This window comes from Salmo trutta, chromosome 20 (assembly GCF_901001165.1).
Source record: "Salmo trutta chromosome 20, fSalTru1.1, whole genome shotgun sequence".
Taxonomy (NCBI): domain Eukaryota; kingdom Metazoa; phylum Chordata; class Actinopteri; order Salmoniformes; family Salmonidae; genus Salmo; species Salmo trutta.
In genome coordinates this window covers 22081314-22100987 of record NC_042976.1, presented here as the reverse complement: position 1 = coordinate 22100987, position 19674 = coordinate 22081314, and the positions used below count along the sequence as shown (strand labels likewise).

Below are 19674 nucleotides of genomic sequence, written 5' to 3'. Positions count from 1 at the left end.
CGGGCCTCTCTCTCGAGCTCCCAATTTCCGACATGAAGATAACTGACGTCATGACATGATTTGACCTCGTTTTTTTACCGAGTTCCCAGTTGTCTTGAACGCACCATTATGTACGTGCGATTCAACCAGTTAGGAAGTCTGACATTTCGGAATGTCCCAGTTCCCACTAGCACGTGATCGCGGCATTTAATGAACCACTGCGCAGCACAGGGACTTTTATACGTCACTTATTTATTTTACTACCCTAACGCTGACCACAGACTGAACAATAACCCACGACAGCGTTGCCGAGGTAAACTCCCGTGCACTGCTTACATTTAGGATTATTTTTATTTTTTTTACTATTGATTTGCAAGTTGACTGGTTATATGAAAAATACTTGATCCATCCTTAATAATGTAGGCGTTTGCGGTTAATTAATTGATTAGATAACCAGAAATCTTCTGACATAGGCTATATCTGCCACATGATTTAGCCTATGGTAGAACCAGTATGTGAACTTTTCTGTAGTCTACATGCTGGACATAAAATGTATGACAACGTACTGTATTGAGACTGAATTAGAGGGTGATGCCTCTGGAATTTATACACTGATTGAGTAGGTAAAGTTATGGAGATTGTCCTCCTATTAGAGAGACGGTGAGAAAGACAGTTCCTCAGTTTAGGGTTCTTTAATGTTGATTGGAGGTTAAATGTTTGCAATTCTGTGATATGTCACTCAGCTTTGATTATCCAATTAACTGTCCATTTATCCATACAAGATGTGGTCTGGAAATAATAAACATGAATACAATGGCAAAAATACTAAGAAGGCACCTTCATTTAGCAATAACAAAACAAGATATACAGCTTTCATCTGTTATAATAATCCAATGACTGAAACGAAAATACAAGTAGCTAGCAACATCAGACTAACCATCTAACAATGACAGGTGAAAATGTAGCTAACAATGTTAGATAGCTACCATAAAAAAGAGACACAATTGATCAGTTTGGCCTGGCGGGCAGCTCTAGGAAGAGTCTTGGTGGTTCCAAACTTCTTCCATTTAAGAATGATGAGGCCACTGTGTTCTTGGGGACCTTCAATGCTGCAGGATTTTTTTGGTACCCAGGCCCAGATCTGTGCTTCGACACAATCCTGTCTCTGAGCTCTATGGACAATTCCTTTGACCTCGTGTCTTCCTTTTTGATCGGACATGCACTGTCAACTGTGAGACCTTATATAGACAGGCGTGTGCCTTTCCAAATCATGTCCAATCAATTGAATTTACCACAGATGGACTCCAAGTTGTAGAAACATCTCAAGGATGATAAATGGAAACAGATGCACCTGAGCTCAATTTCTAGTATCATAGCAAAGGGTCTGAATACTTATGTAAATAAGGTTTTTCACTTATTTTTAATAGATTTGCTAAAATGTCTAAATCTGTTTTCGCTTTGTTATTATGGGGTAATTATGTGTAGATTGCTGAGCATTATTTTTAAATCAATTTTATAATAAGGCTGTAACGTAACAATGTGCAAAAAGTAAAGAGCTCTGAATACTTTCCGAAGGCACTGTATATAGAGACTTTACAGTTGGCACTATGTATTCGGACAGGTAGCATTCTCCTGGTATCCGCCACATCCAGATTTGTCTGTCAGACTGCCAGATGAGGGAGTGTGATTCATCACTCCAGAGAACGTGTTTCCACTGCTCCAGAATCCAATGGCGGCGAGCTTTACACCACTCCAGCCGACGCTTGGCATTGCACATTGTGATCTTAGGCTTGTGTGTGGCTGCTCGGCCATGGAAACCCATTTCATGAAGCTCCCGACTAACTGTTCTTGTGCTGACATTGATTCTAGAGGGAGTTTGGAACTCTGTTGTGAGTGTTGCAACCGAGAACATATGATTTTTTTCAGCATTTGCCGGTCTCATTCTGTGAGCTTGTGTGGCCTACCACTTTGCGGCTGAGCCGTTGTTCCTAGACGTTTCCACTTCACAATAACAGCACTTACATTTGAACAGGGCAGAAATTTGACGAACTGACTTGTTGGAAAGATGGCATTCTATGACAGTGCCACGTTGAAAGTCACTGAGCTCTTCAGTAAGGCCATTCTACTGCTAATGTTTGTCTATGGAGATTGCATGGCCGTGTGCTCGATTTGATACGCCTATCAGAATCGGGTGTAGCTGAAATAGCCGAATCCACACCCCACACGCCGACCCCTTCCATAGTTTGGGAACCACTGCTGTAGGCTACATCCCAGTAAACACGGACCAACACCGATGTCTTGAATCAATCATAGACGTCTGTTTGGTTCAGACATCGTCCAGTCTAGACCGGCCTTGATTTGGTCGAAAAATATATGGTATTTTCAACTTTCATTCAGAAACGAAAAATTAGCCAATTCTTTTTACATTTATTTCTTATGTCTGGAAAATTCTATTTTAGACGTATTTTCAACGTCTTTGTGCTTTCTGGGACTATTCTAGCTTTGCGGGGTATAGGAGGCAATTTATTTTGTTTGGCCTAGGGCGACAAAACGGCCAGGACCGGGCCTGAATTTATTATCATTTTTTTGTCACTGTCCACTCAATCTGTTGATAAGCTTTGATTCACTCTTTATCACCTGTTCCTGTGCCTCCTTGATCACATTACATTTAATTGCAATAAAAAGGTCTGTAGGGACTGTGACACACACACACACACACACACACACACACACACACACACACACACACACACACACACACACAGTACCCTACTCAATTAAAACTTATTGTGTGTCCTTGCCATCGTTTCTATAGGACAGCATCATGGCAGGCCAGAGAGTACCCATGAAGGAACCAGTATGTCTGATAGAGAACGACAGTGATGGGAAGCTGCGTGTGGTCCGCAGTGCACTGGACATCCTGGACCAGATTGACCAGCATGTGGTAGTGGTGGCGGTGGTCGGGCTGTACCGCACCGGCAAGTCCTACCTCATGAACAAGCTGGCTGGAGAGAGGAAAGGTGAACCACTCAAGCATTTTTTTTTATCTATGGTCCAAAGTTCGAACAATGTACATAACAATATGCATTAGCTCAACACTGTTATATGGTTAAGGAATGATTATGTATAAGATAATGATTTCTCATAAAGATAGGGTAATAGAAATGTGAAACAGAAAGTGTTAACTTATGTACTGTATTTGTCATTCAGAGTTAGAGAGACAGATATGCTGCACCAAAGTACAGATTTGTTCTGCTCTGACCACATTATGCTTTGTTTTTTTCTCTCCAAAATTGGAAATTTGACACATCCTGTTATTGCATTGTGGAAACTACAGTTTCTCTTTCAGTTTTACACCATAACGTACAACCAGACAGCAGAGCAAACATCAAAAAAACATTTTGTTCCGACCACATTTGTTCTAGATGAGTTGTGTAGATCAGGGTGCCGTTTTGCACTGGCTGCTAATTTCACTTTCAGTCTGTCAGTATGATATAAAGTATAATTAGACAAAAAGGTTCATCTGAAAACCAGCAGCCTTGAGTAAACACTTTACATCCTGCTGCCTCTTTACTGATTCCATCCTAAGAACCGTTTTTATCCTCTGTCCTCAAGGTTTTGCTCTGGGAGCCACCATCCAGTCCAAAACTAAGGGCATCTGGATGTGGTGTGTGCCTCACCCTGAAAAAAGAGACCACACCCTGGTGCTGCTGGATACAGAGGGGCTGGGGGATGTGGAGAAGGTGAGAGGTCAAAGTTCACTCTCTGTCAAAAACCTTTTATGGCTCAGATTGTTTAGATAACAGAATATAACATTGCTATGGGTGAAATCCCATGTTATCTCAATAAACTATGTCTAGTACTGAGAGCTGATGTCATCAATTGTATATAATGTCTGACTTATAAATGTATGATATATACCCATTGATTCTAAAGAGTATAACAAATAAATAATAATCCATGAGCTTAGTTCAACTGTCATACCCCATCAGAACCCAAAATATAAGCTTGTTTTACTCAAATGTTTGTAAATGTAAATAAACTCTGTATAACATCATGGTTAACTACAATGATGATGTCACGGATGGTGAGTCATTGCACCCTTAGCTCAGTCTATGAATTTGACTGGTTACATCTCTCCAGGCCCATCCCTCAGATTTGTTTGTCCAAAACTGAGGCAGGGTGGGGCTTGGTTAATGTTTCAATTAAGGATTCCAGCTTTGACCTTTATTTAGGTAGGGAGTCCATAAAACGGCGTATGGAGTTGACATTTAGTTACTGACTTGATTTCACTCTAGTATGAACAGAGTACCAATGTGTTCCTTCTGTTGTGTCTGCAGGGTGATGAGAAGAATGACAACTGGATCTTTTCCCTGGCTGTCCTGCTCAGCAGTACTCTGGTGTACAACAGCATGGGAACCATCGACAACAACGCCCTGGAGAAACTACAGTATCCTTCAGCAGGCCTATAAAGAAATATAGTGTAGTGTTGTATGTCTGGGTTCATTTCATCTCCAACAACCGAACCGACCTCAAAAAGCACTAATCGCTCAGCACTATACTGCATGTTAGTAAATCTGGGTTCATTTTGTCCTCAACACCGCCTTCTACAGCTATGTGACAGAACTGACAGAGCACATCAAGGTGAAGTCCAACCAGCGAGACGGGGAAGAATCTTCAGAGTACCTGCGTTACTTTCCTTCCTTTGTGTGGACAGTCAGAGATTTCACCCTGACCCTGGAGGTTGATGGGAGACCCATCACAGCCAATGAGTACCTGGAGAATGCTCTTAAACTGAGAACAGGTGAAGGGAACACCAGCTAGCACAGCTAACTTAATCTCTTATTCTAAACCATGGCTAGATTGAATTTACCAAAGTTAACAATACTTTTACAAAAGACATGTTGGATATAAAAATATGAAATGCTTTTCTTCCACAAAAAATGTCACGGTTAAACATTTAATTTGTTGATTAATGATTGATGTACTTTTCCTTTCATTTACAAAGGTCATAGTAAGAAAGATCAGGCATACAATCTGCCTCGTAGCTGTCTGCGGAACTATTTCTCTCCTCGCTGGTGCTTTGTGTTTGAGAGGCCAGCCAGCGGAGACAAAATGAGACGTATGGAGGAGCTGACCGATGCTGACCTGGAGCCTGCCTTTGTGGAGCAAGCCAAGGAGTTCTGTGACCACGTCTTCAATGAGGCCAAGACCAAGACCCTGAAACAGGGCCTGAAAGTTACCGGCAGACGTGAGTATTACAACACTGATATTGAGGATGGAAAGCACTTATGAAAGTAGGTCATGATGTTTGATAATACAACTAAAGTACTGCTGCTACTATAACCACTTCCTCTATTATTATAATTATGATTACTACAAGTACCATGACCAGTACAACTAACAACACCATTAGTACTTAAATTACTACTAATTCTACTACTTACTTTACTTCTATACAAGCACAACTGACCACCACAGTATCACACCATCACTACCACAACTACCAGATGTGCTGATTTCCTGCCCTCTCCTGCAGTGCTGGGAAACCTGGCAGAGACGTATGTGTCTGCCATCCGGAGCGGGCAGATCCCCTGCCTGGACAATGCTGTGTTGGCGCTGGCCCAAATTGAGAACTCCAGTGCCATCGAGAGGGCCAGGGCCCACTACCAGAAGGGTATGGCTGACTGGGTGGCCTTCCCCACAGAGACCCAAGAGGAGCTGTCTGAAGTGCATGCTGTCATGGAGAAGGAGGCTGTGGCCATATTCATCAACAACTCCTTCAAAGACGAGGACCAGAAGTACCAGTTGGAGCTCATGGTATGGGAATGTAGATTCTATATTCAATGAGTCAATATTAAATTCAATGATGCATGTATTTAACAAGATGAGGATAATTTGTCATTTGGGTGAGCTACCCCTTTATGCTACACTTACATGTACATTTTAGTCATTTAGCAGACACACTTATCCAGAGCGACTTACAGCAGTAATTAGGGTTAAATGCCTTACTCAAGGGCACATTGACAGATTATTCACCATTTATTACCTCAACTGAACCGAGACATTCAGGTTTGTTCTGGTACATTCTGAACCAACCTCTCAAACACAAAAATAGAAATTGCTTCAAGAGGAGTATGAGAAGATCTGTGAGAGGAACTACAAGGAGTCCCAGAAGGCATGCGAGTCCAAAATCGAATGCATCTTTGCCCCCTTGGAGGAGAAAATAAGGGATGTCTCCTACATGACCCCTGGAGGATACAAAGAGTACTGCAACGACCTGAAACTGGCCACCAGCGAATACAGATCTGAGGGAGGCAGGGGAGTGAAGGTATGTTGGGGAGGTGGTGCTATTTTAGGATATTATGTAATTATCATGTTTTGTGGATGCTGGTCAAAGGAGTTATGAATGCACTGATGTGATGTTGAAAGTTAAATATTATGTGTGATTGTTCCAGGCTGAAGAGGTACTGAAGGAGTACTTGGAAAGGAAAGCTAGCATTGGTCAGACCATCCTGTCAGCAGACCAGTCCCTCACTGAAGCTGAGCAGAGAGCAGAAGGTGATATAGGTCACCATGAATATGCACTCCATGACCTGGCAACAACATTCTAATGACCACCAAATGGAGGCTTACCTCTCGTTCTCTTTGATATTTATCTCACTAACTCTCTCTCTCTCACACATACTCTGTCTATCTTTCTCTGCAGCGGAGCAAGCGAAAAGGGAGGCATCTGAGCGGGAAAATCGAGCCATGGAGGAGCAGCTGGTTGTCCAGGAGAGGTTGAGAGCAGACCAGCAGAGGACGTATGAGGAGAATGTGAACCAGCTGATGGAGAGGATGGAGAGAGACAGTAGAAATGCCATAGCAGAGCATGACAGAGTTCTGCAGGCCAGACTAAAGGTAGGAACCTAAAACACAAACATTGAGAAGTACACTTTAAAACTACAGGATCTGTAGGGGTAAGATTAACTGTGTGTATGTGTTTTGTTTTAATGACACAGTCCGTGATGTGTAAAAACAAACCTTGTAATTTCAGGAGCAGAATGACCTTCTCCAGCAAGGGTTTGATGACAGAGCACACCAAATGCAAAGAGAGATAGATGCCCTTAAGGGTGCGAAGGCACAAGAGGAAGAGAAAAAACCCTCATTTATGAGCACAGCTCTGGATACTGTAGGGACTGCAGCTACCTTGTTCCTTCCAGGAATACTTCCCAAAGTAGGAGGAATGGCTGTGAAATGGCTGTCTAAGTGGTTTTGATGTAGGTTCCCGAGGAGGATGACGAGCTATTATTCTTATAGACGTGGATTGACTGAATATGTATTTATTGATAGTTGATTCTTTGATTTAGGTTAAGCACTCAGTCAAGGTTTTATTTGATGTTAGTTTTTTTTGTACGTCATTTGAATAAATAATTAGCATGCCTAATCATAATGAAGTAGAGCTTTTAGATAGCACTCTTAAAAATGGTTTTGCAGTTGTTTTACTATTACCAAATAGGCCTACTTCTTTTTAACACTGACGACATTTACATGCACACCAATATCCTGTTATTATTCGGGATACTCAAGTATTCTGTTTTTGAGTTGATGCATATAAATGTCATATTCCATTTACAATTAAAAAAAGCTTGTATCCCGGTTATGAGAATCCCGTATAAGATGCCTGAGATATGTTGATCTTAGACGGTAAACTGTGGCATGTAAACATCCTATTCCGTTTACTGTTTCCCACGGTCTGCACAGGCTCAATTTCACATATCGGTGTTGTGTGATGATGTTTTCATCTGATTGTCAAACAAATCACTTTAAAAAGTAGGCTACCAGCGCATTTCGATCCACCATGATCATTTATTTTGCTGATATTCCGTACTGGACCATATAGCCTACTGGCTACTTTCACCCCTAATTTAGACAAGATTTTTGTCTATAATTTTCGAGATTTGGTAGGCCGTATTATAATTTCTGAGATTTGATTGGTCATTTGTTTGTCAACTATAGTTAGATACATGCAGCTTCTCGCCTGTCATGACTAAATATTGTAGTGCTCACCAGAATAATGTCTTACATAGATAGCATGAATGCATTATTAATGTAGTTAACACCGGTATAGTTGTCTGTTTTGTTTAGGAACCAGGGAGAAAACGCAATATCTCCAAAACAGTGGAACTATTGGTCATGTGCAAAATGTCCAAATGTCATCAGTTGACCGGTTTTAAGGAAATACAAATTTGAGAAAACTATACAACATGTTTCTGATAAGACTTTACTTCGTCTTGGGTGCATATTTTATGTTTTTGAAATACTGGCTGGTTGCAGAACAGTGTCATAACAACGCATTCACATTTTCTCAAGAGATGCTGAAATAAATATTTCTCCACTCCTGTTCCCAAGACAAAACTAACATTTATTGTATCATTTTACTGCAAGTAATGCATAATTCAGTAGGAGTTAATATTATATTATCGTAATTTCCGGACTATTGAGCGCACCTGAATATAAGCCGCACCCACTGAATTTTTTTTAAATTATTATTTTGAACATAAATAAGCCGCACATGTCTATACGCTGCAGGTGCCTACCGGTACATTGAAACAAATGAACTTTACACATGCTTTAACGAAACACGGCTTGTAACAAAAATAAATTGGCTTTAACGAAACACTGCTTGTAACAAAAATAAATAGGCTTTAACAAAGCACGGCTTGTAACAAAAATAAATAGGCTTTAACGAAACACGGCTTGTAACAAAAAATTAAAAATTTGCAGTAAACAGTAGCCTACCAAGAAAGTCATTGGTCACTATCTTCCTCCTCCTGTGCACTGAAACCACTGAAGTCATCTCCTTCGGTGTTGGAGTTGAATAGCCTCAGAATTGCTTCATCCGATATTGGATCGTTTTCATTGTCGCTCTCGTCACTGTTTGACCTTAACCCGTTCGGCAATTTCATTGGTCTAATGAAAGCTTCATGCTGCCAAAAAACTGAGCACGTCACAGAATGTGTTTTTTTGGAGAGAAAAAAATTTGAAAGCGGGAAAAATCCATATATTAGCCGCGTCATTGTTTAAGCTGCGAGGTTCAAAGCGTGGGAAAAAAAGTTGCGGCTTATAGTCCGGAATTTACGGTAAATAATTTGTTCCCCTCATCAATCTACACAATACCCCATAATGACAAATCCAAAACTGGTTTTACATTTTTTTTTGGTAATTCATAAAAAATAAACTGATAATACATTTACACAAGTATTCAGGCCCTTTACTTAGCACTTTGTTGAAGCACCTTTGGCAACGATTACAGCATTGAGTCTTTTTGGGTATGATGCAGTCAGTGCATTCATCTAAAGTTGATAAAATATCACAATCATAGCAAGTCATATCACAGTCATAGCAAGTAAACCATTTCTGTAACTATTACTGGGAATGGTGTTGTAGTTAAGGATACATTGGTCTTCAAAATATCCTCTATTTGTAACAAGATAACTTGTGGATGTACAGTGGGGGGGAAAGTATTTTATCCCTTCACTGAGGACAAACTCTTCAGACAAAGTTTTCAAGAGAATGTTAATTTAGTTACCATGGAAACATATTGTGACACTGAAGCACATGGCTGCAGTGGACAGTTGTTCCAGATGTGATGGAAAAATCGAGGTAAATATTGCTTGTGTAGAGAATATTTTAATTGTCAGTCATTTCCAAACAGGCTATAATTTCTTTAATTTTGGTAGAACTTTTTAATTTTTTTGGTATTTTATGTATTTAGTGTAAACGATATGCTTGCTGTAATACTAATAAAGTATGCTAAGCTGTCTGTCAATTTTCTCCAGAAATTGTAGAAATGCCATTTCCATCACAGTCATTTCCATCACAAACCTAAGTGTGGTGGAAATAACAGAAAGTGGTGGAAATGACACAAAGCCATTAACTTATTCGTTTTTACTTTACTTTTTTAATCATGTTTTAAATGAATTGAATCTAGAAAATGCTCCAAGGTGTGCACAAGTTGAAAACTAAGTAGTATTTGTGTTTATTTTTAGAAGATGCCACATAAAACAGCACAGAGGTCACAGACATATAGAAACAAAATAAAAACGGATCCTATATGATACCAGGAACATCTGCAAAAAGACAGGGAGAGATACTGGAAGAAAAAAGAGAAGGGAGAAGTTAAATCTATCTCTGAGCTTACAAAGTGAGAACAAAGAAACAAGAGATGGCAATGGAAATGTAACCAACGGAATAGAAGACAAACTTTAAAGAGAACAGTTGCAATGCAGACCTACCTACCAGAACATGAGGCTAACATACCTGCCCCTAACTTACCTGCCCCTGATGGACACCCTGATACCCCTTCCTCATCGTCTGCAACATGAATGAGAAGTCGAATACTTGCTGGTTGGAAGAGGTCGCTCGAAAGCATACAGAGATCATAGTATGACAAATGTCAAACTTGATAATGCTTTACGGAAAGCTGTGAAATACAAAAAAAGGTATGATCGACTGAACAAAATGAAGAGACAAGATTCCCCAAAAACAAAGACAAAACAGCAAATGAAGGGAACTCCGAAGAACTTTAGAAGGATTTTATTGTTTCAAAATGCCATCATTGCATCATTGCATTGAGTTAAAACAAAAGTATAAAAAAATGTGCAGTGCCAAGGACAAACAAGTTGCTTCAAAAATGCTCAGAGGCAACATCCTGAGAAAGTATGGCCTGGTCAAAGCTGCAAACAGAGAATTTGGATTTTCAGCAAAAGCAATGTGGGCAAATGAAAACAGGCCATCAAGTCTTCAATACTCCAGGAAAAATCAGTGTAACAGAATTAACACTGCCACAGAAGAGAAAATCACTAGATTCTATGAACGTGATGACAACAGCAGAGCAACAACAGGGAAAAAGGACACACTAACGAGGAACAAGAAGAACAAGCAGAAGCGCTTCTTGAATGGCACAATTCAGAACCTTTATCAGAAGTTTAAGAGGGAATGTTCAGAAATTCAAATTTCCTACTGTGAATTCTGCAAAAGACGTCCTTTTAGGGTTGTCAAGCCAACAGTCCAGGATAGGGACACGTCTGCAAAACCCACGCCAACCTCCAGTTCATGGCGGACAAACTACAGTATCACAAAGTGATCAGCTGCAGCAACATTGAGAACGTTGTTGAGTCTTTGTGCTGTGAGAACCTGAAGAAAGAGCTCATGTATAGAGAGTGCTCCCTTTGCCAAGCAAAATAGCTTAAAACATCTGACATTGATGCTGGTGAGCAGACATGGTGGTTTGAGTGGAAAAACAAAGCTAGAGAGAGAGAAGAAAAACAAAGAGGGAAACATGGAGAAGTTCACTGTACATTTGACAGTAAAACAAAAGGTATGTGGCACACTGCAGATTCTATTGGAGGACTCCAAAGGATTGAAAGAGAAGTTGGGGAAACACTTGTACAACATTCGACACCAATACTCCAAACTGAGAGAATTAAGAGAATCTGGGGAAAGAGATCATTGTGCATATTGATTTTGCAGAGAACTACCTGTGTAAATACACCAGTGAAATCCAGGCAGTTCACTTTGGTGATTCTCACAAGCAGGTGACCCTCCACACCTGTGTTGGGTATACCACAAATGATACAGTTTCACTTTGTTCACTGAGCTCTATGCGGCATTACCCCTCTGCTATCTTGGCCCATCTCTCAAAAACACTGGCCTACTTCCTTGAGCCCTGCCCATCGGCTACTGCTGTAACAAGGGTCGTATAAAGGGGACCAAGGCCCGGCGTGTAGAGTGCTCATACTTTTCTTTAATGAAACACTTAACCAAAAACAACAAAACGACAGCCGACAGTTCCGTCAAGACACTTGACAAAACGGAAAACAACTACCCACAACAACACATGAAAAACAGGCTGCCTAAGTATGGCTTCCAATCAGAGACAACAATAGACAGCAGCCTCTGATTGGAAACCATACCTGGCCAAAACATAGAAAACGAAAACATAGAATGCCCACCCACCTATCACACCCTGACCTAACTAAACAAGAAAAACACAGCTCTCCTAGGTCAGAGCGTGACAACTGCTGTACACTTTGTGAGTGATGGGCCTACAACCCAGTATAGGTCTGAAATGTTTAACAATGGTTGTTGTTCACAATGTTTGCAATAAAATATTGTTTTCATACGTTTTTGTTTTTACATATATGTCATTTCCACCACACCTTGTCATTTCCATCACAACCCATATTTTGAGGTAAATGAGTATATTATGTATAATTTACATACATTTATTTGTTTTATATGGAAATCATATGGTTGTTATCATAATCTCACAAAAAGGTTGGGTGGAAATATCTTATTTTTCATGATAAATAAATGTTTTCAGCTGTCACCAAGGCAAGTTTATACATTCAGGCGTCGTGTTGAATTATTATTATTAGGAAAACCTTAAAAATCACTTTAAATAATATTCAATACAAGTTCATGTACAAATTTATAAGAAATCCGTTATAAATCAATTGTATGATATTTCATTTTCAACTAAAATCGATGTTTAATGACGTGATGGAAATTACATTTGTCTATGGCTGTCTGGGAAAATGACAAAAATATATAAATTCCTGAATAGTACGATCGCAGCCATCATCAGATATAGTTTCTAGACAAATCAAATACAAGTACAATACTGGTAAAATGGTGTTTGAATAAGTTTTAATTTCTGAAACTTTGCACGGCCAAAAGTGGCCGAAGTTGCATAATCACCCAATAAAGTCATATAGGGCCAGTTTCCCAGACACAGATTAAGCCTAGTCCGTTAAGCCTAGTGCGGGACTAAAAAGAGATTTTCCATTCATCATTTGTATTTATGTTTTTTGGTCCATGGGACTAGGCTTGATCTGTGGCTGAGAAACCGCCCCATAAGGTTTGGCTTCATCTAGAAAAGTGTCAATACAAACCAAGGCGAACATAATCTGTTTCTTAATAGTGTGACCCTATGGTTGGGAGAATGCCACTTCCTTTTCCTACCATTAGTGTACTGTACAGTGTTGTAGACATTACAAAGGTCATTGGATTTTCATTGAGCCCACACATTCACACCCCTTAATAGTGTGTCCGAAGGCAAGGGTTATTATGGGTAGGTTATCTAAATGGGTTGAGAGAGCGAGAGAGCATTTTCTGTTATTGTGGATGTGTCTTCCTGTGGCTGCTTACATATTGAACACAAACTGTAAATCCAGTTTTACATCCAAATGAACATCAAAGACCAAAGTATATATTCTAGGACCTGAAGGAATAGCTACTGTAGAAATTGCCATCATAACATTTTCAGCAACCTGTTTGAATGACTCATCGCACTGCTATTGTCCCACTGCTATTATGGCAATTGTGGTCCCGTGTGGCTCAGTTGGTAGAGCATGGTGTTGCATGGTGTTTGCAACGCCAGGGTTGTGGGTTCGATTCACACAGGGGACCAGTACAGAAAATGTATGCATTCACAATGTCGCTCTGGATAAGAGGGTCTACTAAATTGTTTAAAGAAAATGTAAAATTACAAGGCTAATACAAGGTGACTCAGTAAATAGGAGAAATGTTGGTGGGGCAACAGTTGATTGAATGCACTGCATTTTCCCCAAGGGAACTTCAGGTGTGGCGTTTGTTATTCAGAAACACACAATGCGTGAGAGAGAATCCATGGCCTTAGCAATGGAGAGAAGTCATGCAGAAGAACAACTCCTGACTTGTTATAACTTTCTAGTTGTTAAGAGTGAGATTAACATGATTAAATTAGCAAAATATGTATAGGTAATCAAATTTTAGAATTCAAGATCAACACAGGAGGAAAAGATTGACAGAGAGTGTGTTAAAAGACCAATCTTAATCGTGTTAGCTAGCCAAATTCAAATTTGTCAACTAGCTTACCGTCAAGTTCCAACTGTTTACTGGTGGTAACCATAGCAACATGGCCACTGAGGCAGCACTAGCAGCAGAAGCAGAGACTAATAGATTTCTCCCCCTTTTTTTGAATTTCCAGCAGGAATTGTCATGGAAATATTCAGTCAATCATATTTCTCAAATACCTGAGCCTGTGAGTTCAAATATACTTTTATTACGACATAAGAAAAGCCGAGCTAGTTCATGAAAACAACTAACTTTCCAGTCTTGGCACATACTTCTTATACATTTTTCCTGCTTACATCACACCCATAGTAAACTCCTCTTAATTACTCATCCCCTCTGGCATTTAGCCACCGTTATCTTATTGCCTTGCACTAAGTTTAGTTTGGTTTCATATTAGGGCATGAAAACAGTAGAGCCACAGCAACAGTTCAAAAAGACAGACATGTTCTCGACTAAGACAGGTGAGTGCATGTAGGACCAGTCCTTGGCACTTTACAGAAATAACCAGACATGTCATCCTGCTACCTCCTCTGAAAGGGACAGCCATGTTCTGGAAAAGACCCAAGCGGTGTAACCATAGCAACAGTATATCAGACCATAACACAGTTACAGGAATAACAAGTCCTGTCCACACCACGACAGGTGCATGTCTAATGGTGTCTAATGACCCAGAGCACATATAGAGTGCACTAGTTTTGCTGACTATCCTGAAATGTATAATGGCCACACATGTTCTGGAAAATTCTCAATAGAATCAAATCAGAGAACGGAAGAATCAATTTTAGACACAGAATTCTGAGGGAGAACCCGGAAACTTTATTTCCCGGCTGCTCACACAACAGGACTGTTACAAACCTGTTATTTACACAGACCACACTACTGCCTGGCATACAGCTGTAACCAGGCATTTCAGCTATGCGACAAAGAAAGGCATCTGCAAGAGAAGGCAAATCCACATTTTTGAGGACAGTGAGAAGGATCAGGAAAACAGGTTTCTGACGGTAAACGTACCAGAACGGCACTGTCATGGTCCAGGGCAGTGAGGCTGCACTCAGCTCTTTTGTGCAAGATAGCGGAAACAAAAAAAGACAAGGACAGCACCTCGACCTCTCCCCTCACCTCAGGCACCCCAACAGCAGGAGCCCAGGCCCACACCTACACCCACACAACAGGTCTATCCTCCCCCTGCCTGCCTACCACCACCAGAGCCAAGACCACACTACCATCAGCCTGCTGAGAGACAGGCTGGCTCTGTTAGATGTATGGGTTACTGAGCTACACCACCTCGAGCCCAGACACAGAGCTACTACAGGACCAGATCAACCAGTGCAGGACACAGCTGAAGAACTCTGTCCAGGAGCTGAGAGAGAGCCTTACCACAGCTCTTGAGGAGGTAAAGGCCACCAATGAGGAGAGAGCTAGTGCAGTAAAGGAGGAGATGGCAAAGGAGTTGTCTGTCATCAAGAGGGTGCTGCAGCACAGAGAGCAAACTGTAGAGACTCCTAGATAGAAGCTGTAGCCCCTCACCACTCCTAACAACCCCACTGACCCACCTTCACCCACAACCCCCCCATACCAACAACCCTTTACCCACACCCGCAGTCAACAAGGAGGCTCACATGGGGACACCTACTACAGAGAGAAGCTCTCTGCCCCCCCTTGACACACCCCCACACACCCCTCCTTGTACACAGGCCCTGTGTACCCCAGCCCCAGACCGTAAAACCCACTGATGTGGCCATCGTCATTGACTCAAATGGGAAATTCATCCAAGAGGATAAACTCTTCCCCCACCACAAGGTGTCCAAAATATGGTGTTCAAAAACACAGGATGCACTCCACATCCTGTCCCAGTCTGACTTTGGCACACCAGTCCACATTATTATTCACACCGGCAACCTGCGAGAGGAGCAGGAGAGAGTAGGCAGCTCTGGTCAACAGAGTAGCAGAGAGGCCCTTTGAGTGGCTCCCCAACTCCCACATCACCATCTCCACTCTGCTGCCCCGCAAAGACTTTCATCCCCATACCATTCAGAAAGTCAACGCTGACATCACCAGAGGGTGTGGCCTACTCCCGAACGTGCACGTTGCTCAACGCCCAACAATCACCCCAGAGCATCTGCATGACCACTCCCACCTGAGGAAGCAGACAGTAGGGATGTGTGCCAAGTCTCTAAAGGACGTAGCACTTGGTAGACAAACACCCCATGCCGCAGAGGACCACCCAGAGACCCCTACGAGACCACTGCACCACCAAGGATCCCCAGGCCCTCTCAACATCCCACCAGACCCAGCGCACCCCACAGGCCCCACCCACCACCAGAGCATCACCACATCCATCGGCTTAGGCAGACTGGACCGGGCCCAGCCTACTACCCCGCGTCAGACCACCACCTCTACCAGACCAGAGAGGAAGCCTCACGGCCCAGACCTGGCCCCCCTCCACTCCACAGGGCCCAACAGCAGGACCAGCGCAGCTACGCAGAGGTCGTCAGAGGACAGGAGAACCCTGTAGGATTAAGTGAGATTAAACAGCTCCTCCAATACATCTGCACTAAACTGCACTAAACACGCGCACACACGGACACACACACACATGCACCTATTGTACTAAAAGTTTACTTGTTCAATGATTAGGAATATATATACAGTTGAAGTCGGAAGTTTACATACACTTAGGTTGGAGTTCTTAAAACTCGTTTTTCAACAACTTCTCACATTCTTGTTAACAAACTATAGTTTTGGCAAGTCGGTTAGGACATCTACTTTGTGTATGACACAAGTAATTTTTCCAACAATTGTTTACAGACAGATTATTTCCCTTATAATTCACTGTATCACAATTCCAGTGAGTCCGAAGTTTACATACACTAAGTTGACTGTGCCTTTAAACAGCTTGGAAAATTCCAGAAAATGATGTCATGGCTTTAGAAGCTTCTGATAGGCTACTTGACATCATTTGAATCAATTGGAGGTGTACCTGTCTATGTATTTCAAGGCCGACCTTCAACTCAGTGCCTCTTTGCTTGACATCATGGGAAAATCAAAAGAACTCAGCCAAGACCTCAGAAAAAGAATTGTAGACCTCCACAAGTCTGGTTCATCCTTGGGAGCAATTTCCAAACGCCTGAAGGTACCACGTTCATCTGTACAAACAATAGTATGCAAGTATAAACACCATGGGACCACGCAGCATTCTTACCGCTCAGGGAAGGAGAAGCGTTCTGTCGTCTAGAATTAACGTACTTTGGTGCGAAAAGTGCAAATCAATCCCAGAACAACAGCAAAGGACCTTGTAAAGATGCTGGAGGAAACAGGTACAAAAGTATCTATATCCACAGTAAAACGAGTCCTATATCGACATAACCTGAAAGGTCGCTCAGCAAGGAAGAATCCACCGCTCCAAAACCGCAATAAAAAAGCCCAGACTATGGTTTGCAACTGGGGACATGGGGACGAAGATTGTACTTTTTGGAGAAATGTCCGCTGGTCTGATGAAACAAAAATAGAACTGTTTGGCCATAATGACCATCGTTATGTTAGGAGGAAAAGGGGGGAGGCTTGCAAGCCGAAGAACACCATCCCAACCGTGAAGTATGGGGGTGGCAGCATCATGTTGTAGGGGTGCCTTTGCTGCAGGAGGGAGTGGTGCACTTCCCAAAATAGATGGCATCATGAGGATGGAAAATTATGTGGATATATTGAAGCATCATCTTTGAGACATACTTGAGACATACTTCCAAAGTTGTGGCAAAAGCTTAGGTAAACAAAGTCAAGGTATTGGAGTGGCCATCACAAAGCCCTGATCTGTATCCCATAGAAAATTTGTGGGCAGAACTGAAAAAGCGTGTGCGAGCAAGGATGCCATACACACCTGACTAAGTACACCAGCTCTGTCAGCAGGAATGGGCCAAAATTCACCCCAACTTATTGTGGGAAGCGTGTGGAAGGCTACCCGAAATGTTTGACCCAGTTGAACAATTAAAGGAAATGCTACCAAATACCAGAACATCCAATCAATCAGAATATAAACAAATACAACACAGTCAAAACAAAAACTACATTGCTTACTGGGAAACCACAAGCACAAGCACAAAGCAAATGCAGTGCTACCTGGCCCCCTAAATCGACAGTACACCGTGGTTAACTATTTGACCTTGGTTACTGACTCAAAACCTTAAAAAAAACCTTGTCAAAGTACAAGCTCAGTGAGCACAATCTTACCATTGAGAAGGGTAGACACAGGGAAAACCTGGCTCCCTGTAGAGGAAAGGCTGTGCAACCACTGCACAACAGCAGAACCTGAGACAGATCTGCATTTCCTGACAAAATGTAAAAATATAAAACAATTAGTTGTGTCATTTCCCCAAAGTTGAAACCCCTCATTCAAGGTTTCAAAGACCGCTCTGATGAGGATAGACTACCCATCCTGTTGGGGGAGGATGCAGAGAGCCGTGGGTTGGCAGCGCACTACATTACTGCCTGCCATAAGATGAGGGACAGACCAATCAACCTGCACATTTCCTCTACTGTATGCTTATTGTTATTGTTCAATGTATGGTTATTTTGACCCTTGGTTATTATTATTACCGTTGTCCTGTTAACAATTTGTATTATATTTTAATATTGTAAATATCCAAAGTAAGCTTTGGCAATATGTACATTGTTACGTCATGCCAATAAAGCAAAGTGAATTGAGAGAAAGAGAGAGAATGACAGAGACGAGAGAGAGAGAGAGAGAGAGAGAGAGAGAGAGAGAGAGAGAGAGAGAGAGAGAGAGAGAGAGAGAGAGAGAGAGAGAGAGAGAGAGAGAGAGAGAGAGAGAGAGAGAGAGAGAGAGAGAGGAGAGAGAGAGAGAGGAGAGAGAGAGAGCGAGAGAGAGAGTACCTTACCGAAGGAGAGCAGGACCTGTTTGTTGAGTTGTTGGCCAATAGCATACCCCATGGTCAAGCTGGTCGACCAAACCACACCTCTCATTATCATATTTCCCAGGATGCTCTGTTGCAGTTAGATTTCTTAAAAATGTTTGTTTCCCTATGTGTTTTTGCATGTACATTGATTGATTTATTAATCAATGAATTTATTTTATGCTACACAAGATAACATACTTTTTTCTAAAACTAATCCAATCTGTAAATTGGATTTATTGCACCGTTACTGAAATGGTTGTTCCCGATTAGCTGGTTTAGGTGTTCTCTGTTTTTCTATTTCTAATCCTGACAGTCATTCTAAATGTAAATTGTGGGTGAATAAAGTTTATGGTCCAAAACACAGTAAATGCTGGTCCACCAGCAAACCACATCAAAGGCTGGCCACCAGAGAAACACAACAAAGGCTGGTCACTAGACTATGCTGGTCTATGCTGTTTTTTTCAGCAGTTATAGTACAGTATATCTGTTTATCAAAGTAAGGTCGGATAACTCCTTGGTCCTGCTTTGTGACATTCCCCTCAGGTCTGATGTGCTGTGGTGTGTCCAGCAGACAACTAATGAAGATCAGTAGTTTTTATGAAAATCATTCCTGCATGTCTCGTCCTGGCCCTAAAGCTGATCTGGGTACTGATTATCTGAGTAGAGATGTGTTCATATCATTCCATAATTACAGTTTCCTCTTGTTGTCCTGCTGCTGATGTACACGTTTGTATTTGATTAAATGATATGAGGTGACTGAAAGACAGGATGTGTCTCTTTTTCATGTGAATGCTTGTGCTTATGTTTCCATGTAGAGATTCAGCTGGGTGGTGTTCAGTTCATCAGTTCTCCCCATTGATCAATATCTCTACTAAAACAAGTTTTAGCGTCATCCTTAACC

At 41.6% G+C, this 19674-nt stretch overlaps 1 protein-coding gene across 1 annotated transcript; it reads left to right on the top strand.

Moving 5' to 3' along the window:
• The first annotated feature begins 117 nt into the window (after positions 1-117).
• Positions 118-8372, top strand: LOC115155697 (guanylate-binding protein 1). Its single transcript, XM_029702592.1, has 11 exons — positions 118-292; positions 2795-2999; positions 3595-3722; positions 4320-4429; positions 4593-4783; positions 4988-5230; positions 5519-5799; positions 6098-6310; positions 6438-6540; positions 6689-6882; positions 7019-8372. The coding sequence occupies exons 2-11, from the start codon at positions 2804-2806 to the stop codon at positions 7238-7240; spliced, it is 1881 nt and encodes a 626-aa protein (XP_029558452.1). The 5' UTR covers positions 118-292; positions 2795-2803; the 3' UTR covers positions 7241-8372.
• The last annotated feature ends 11302 nt before the right edge of the window (positions 8373-19674 follow it).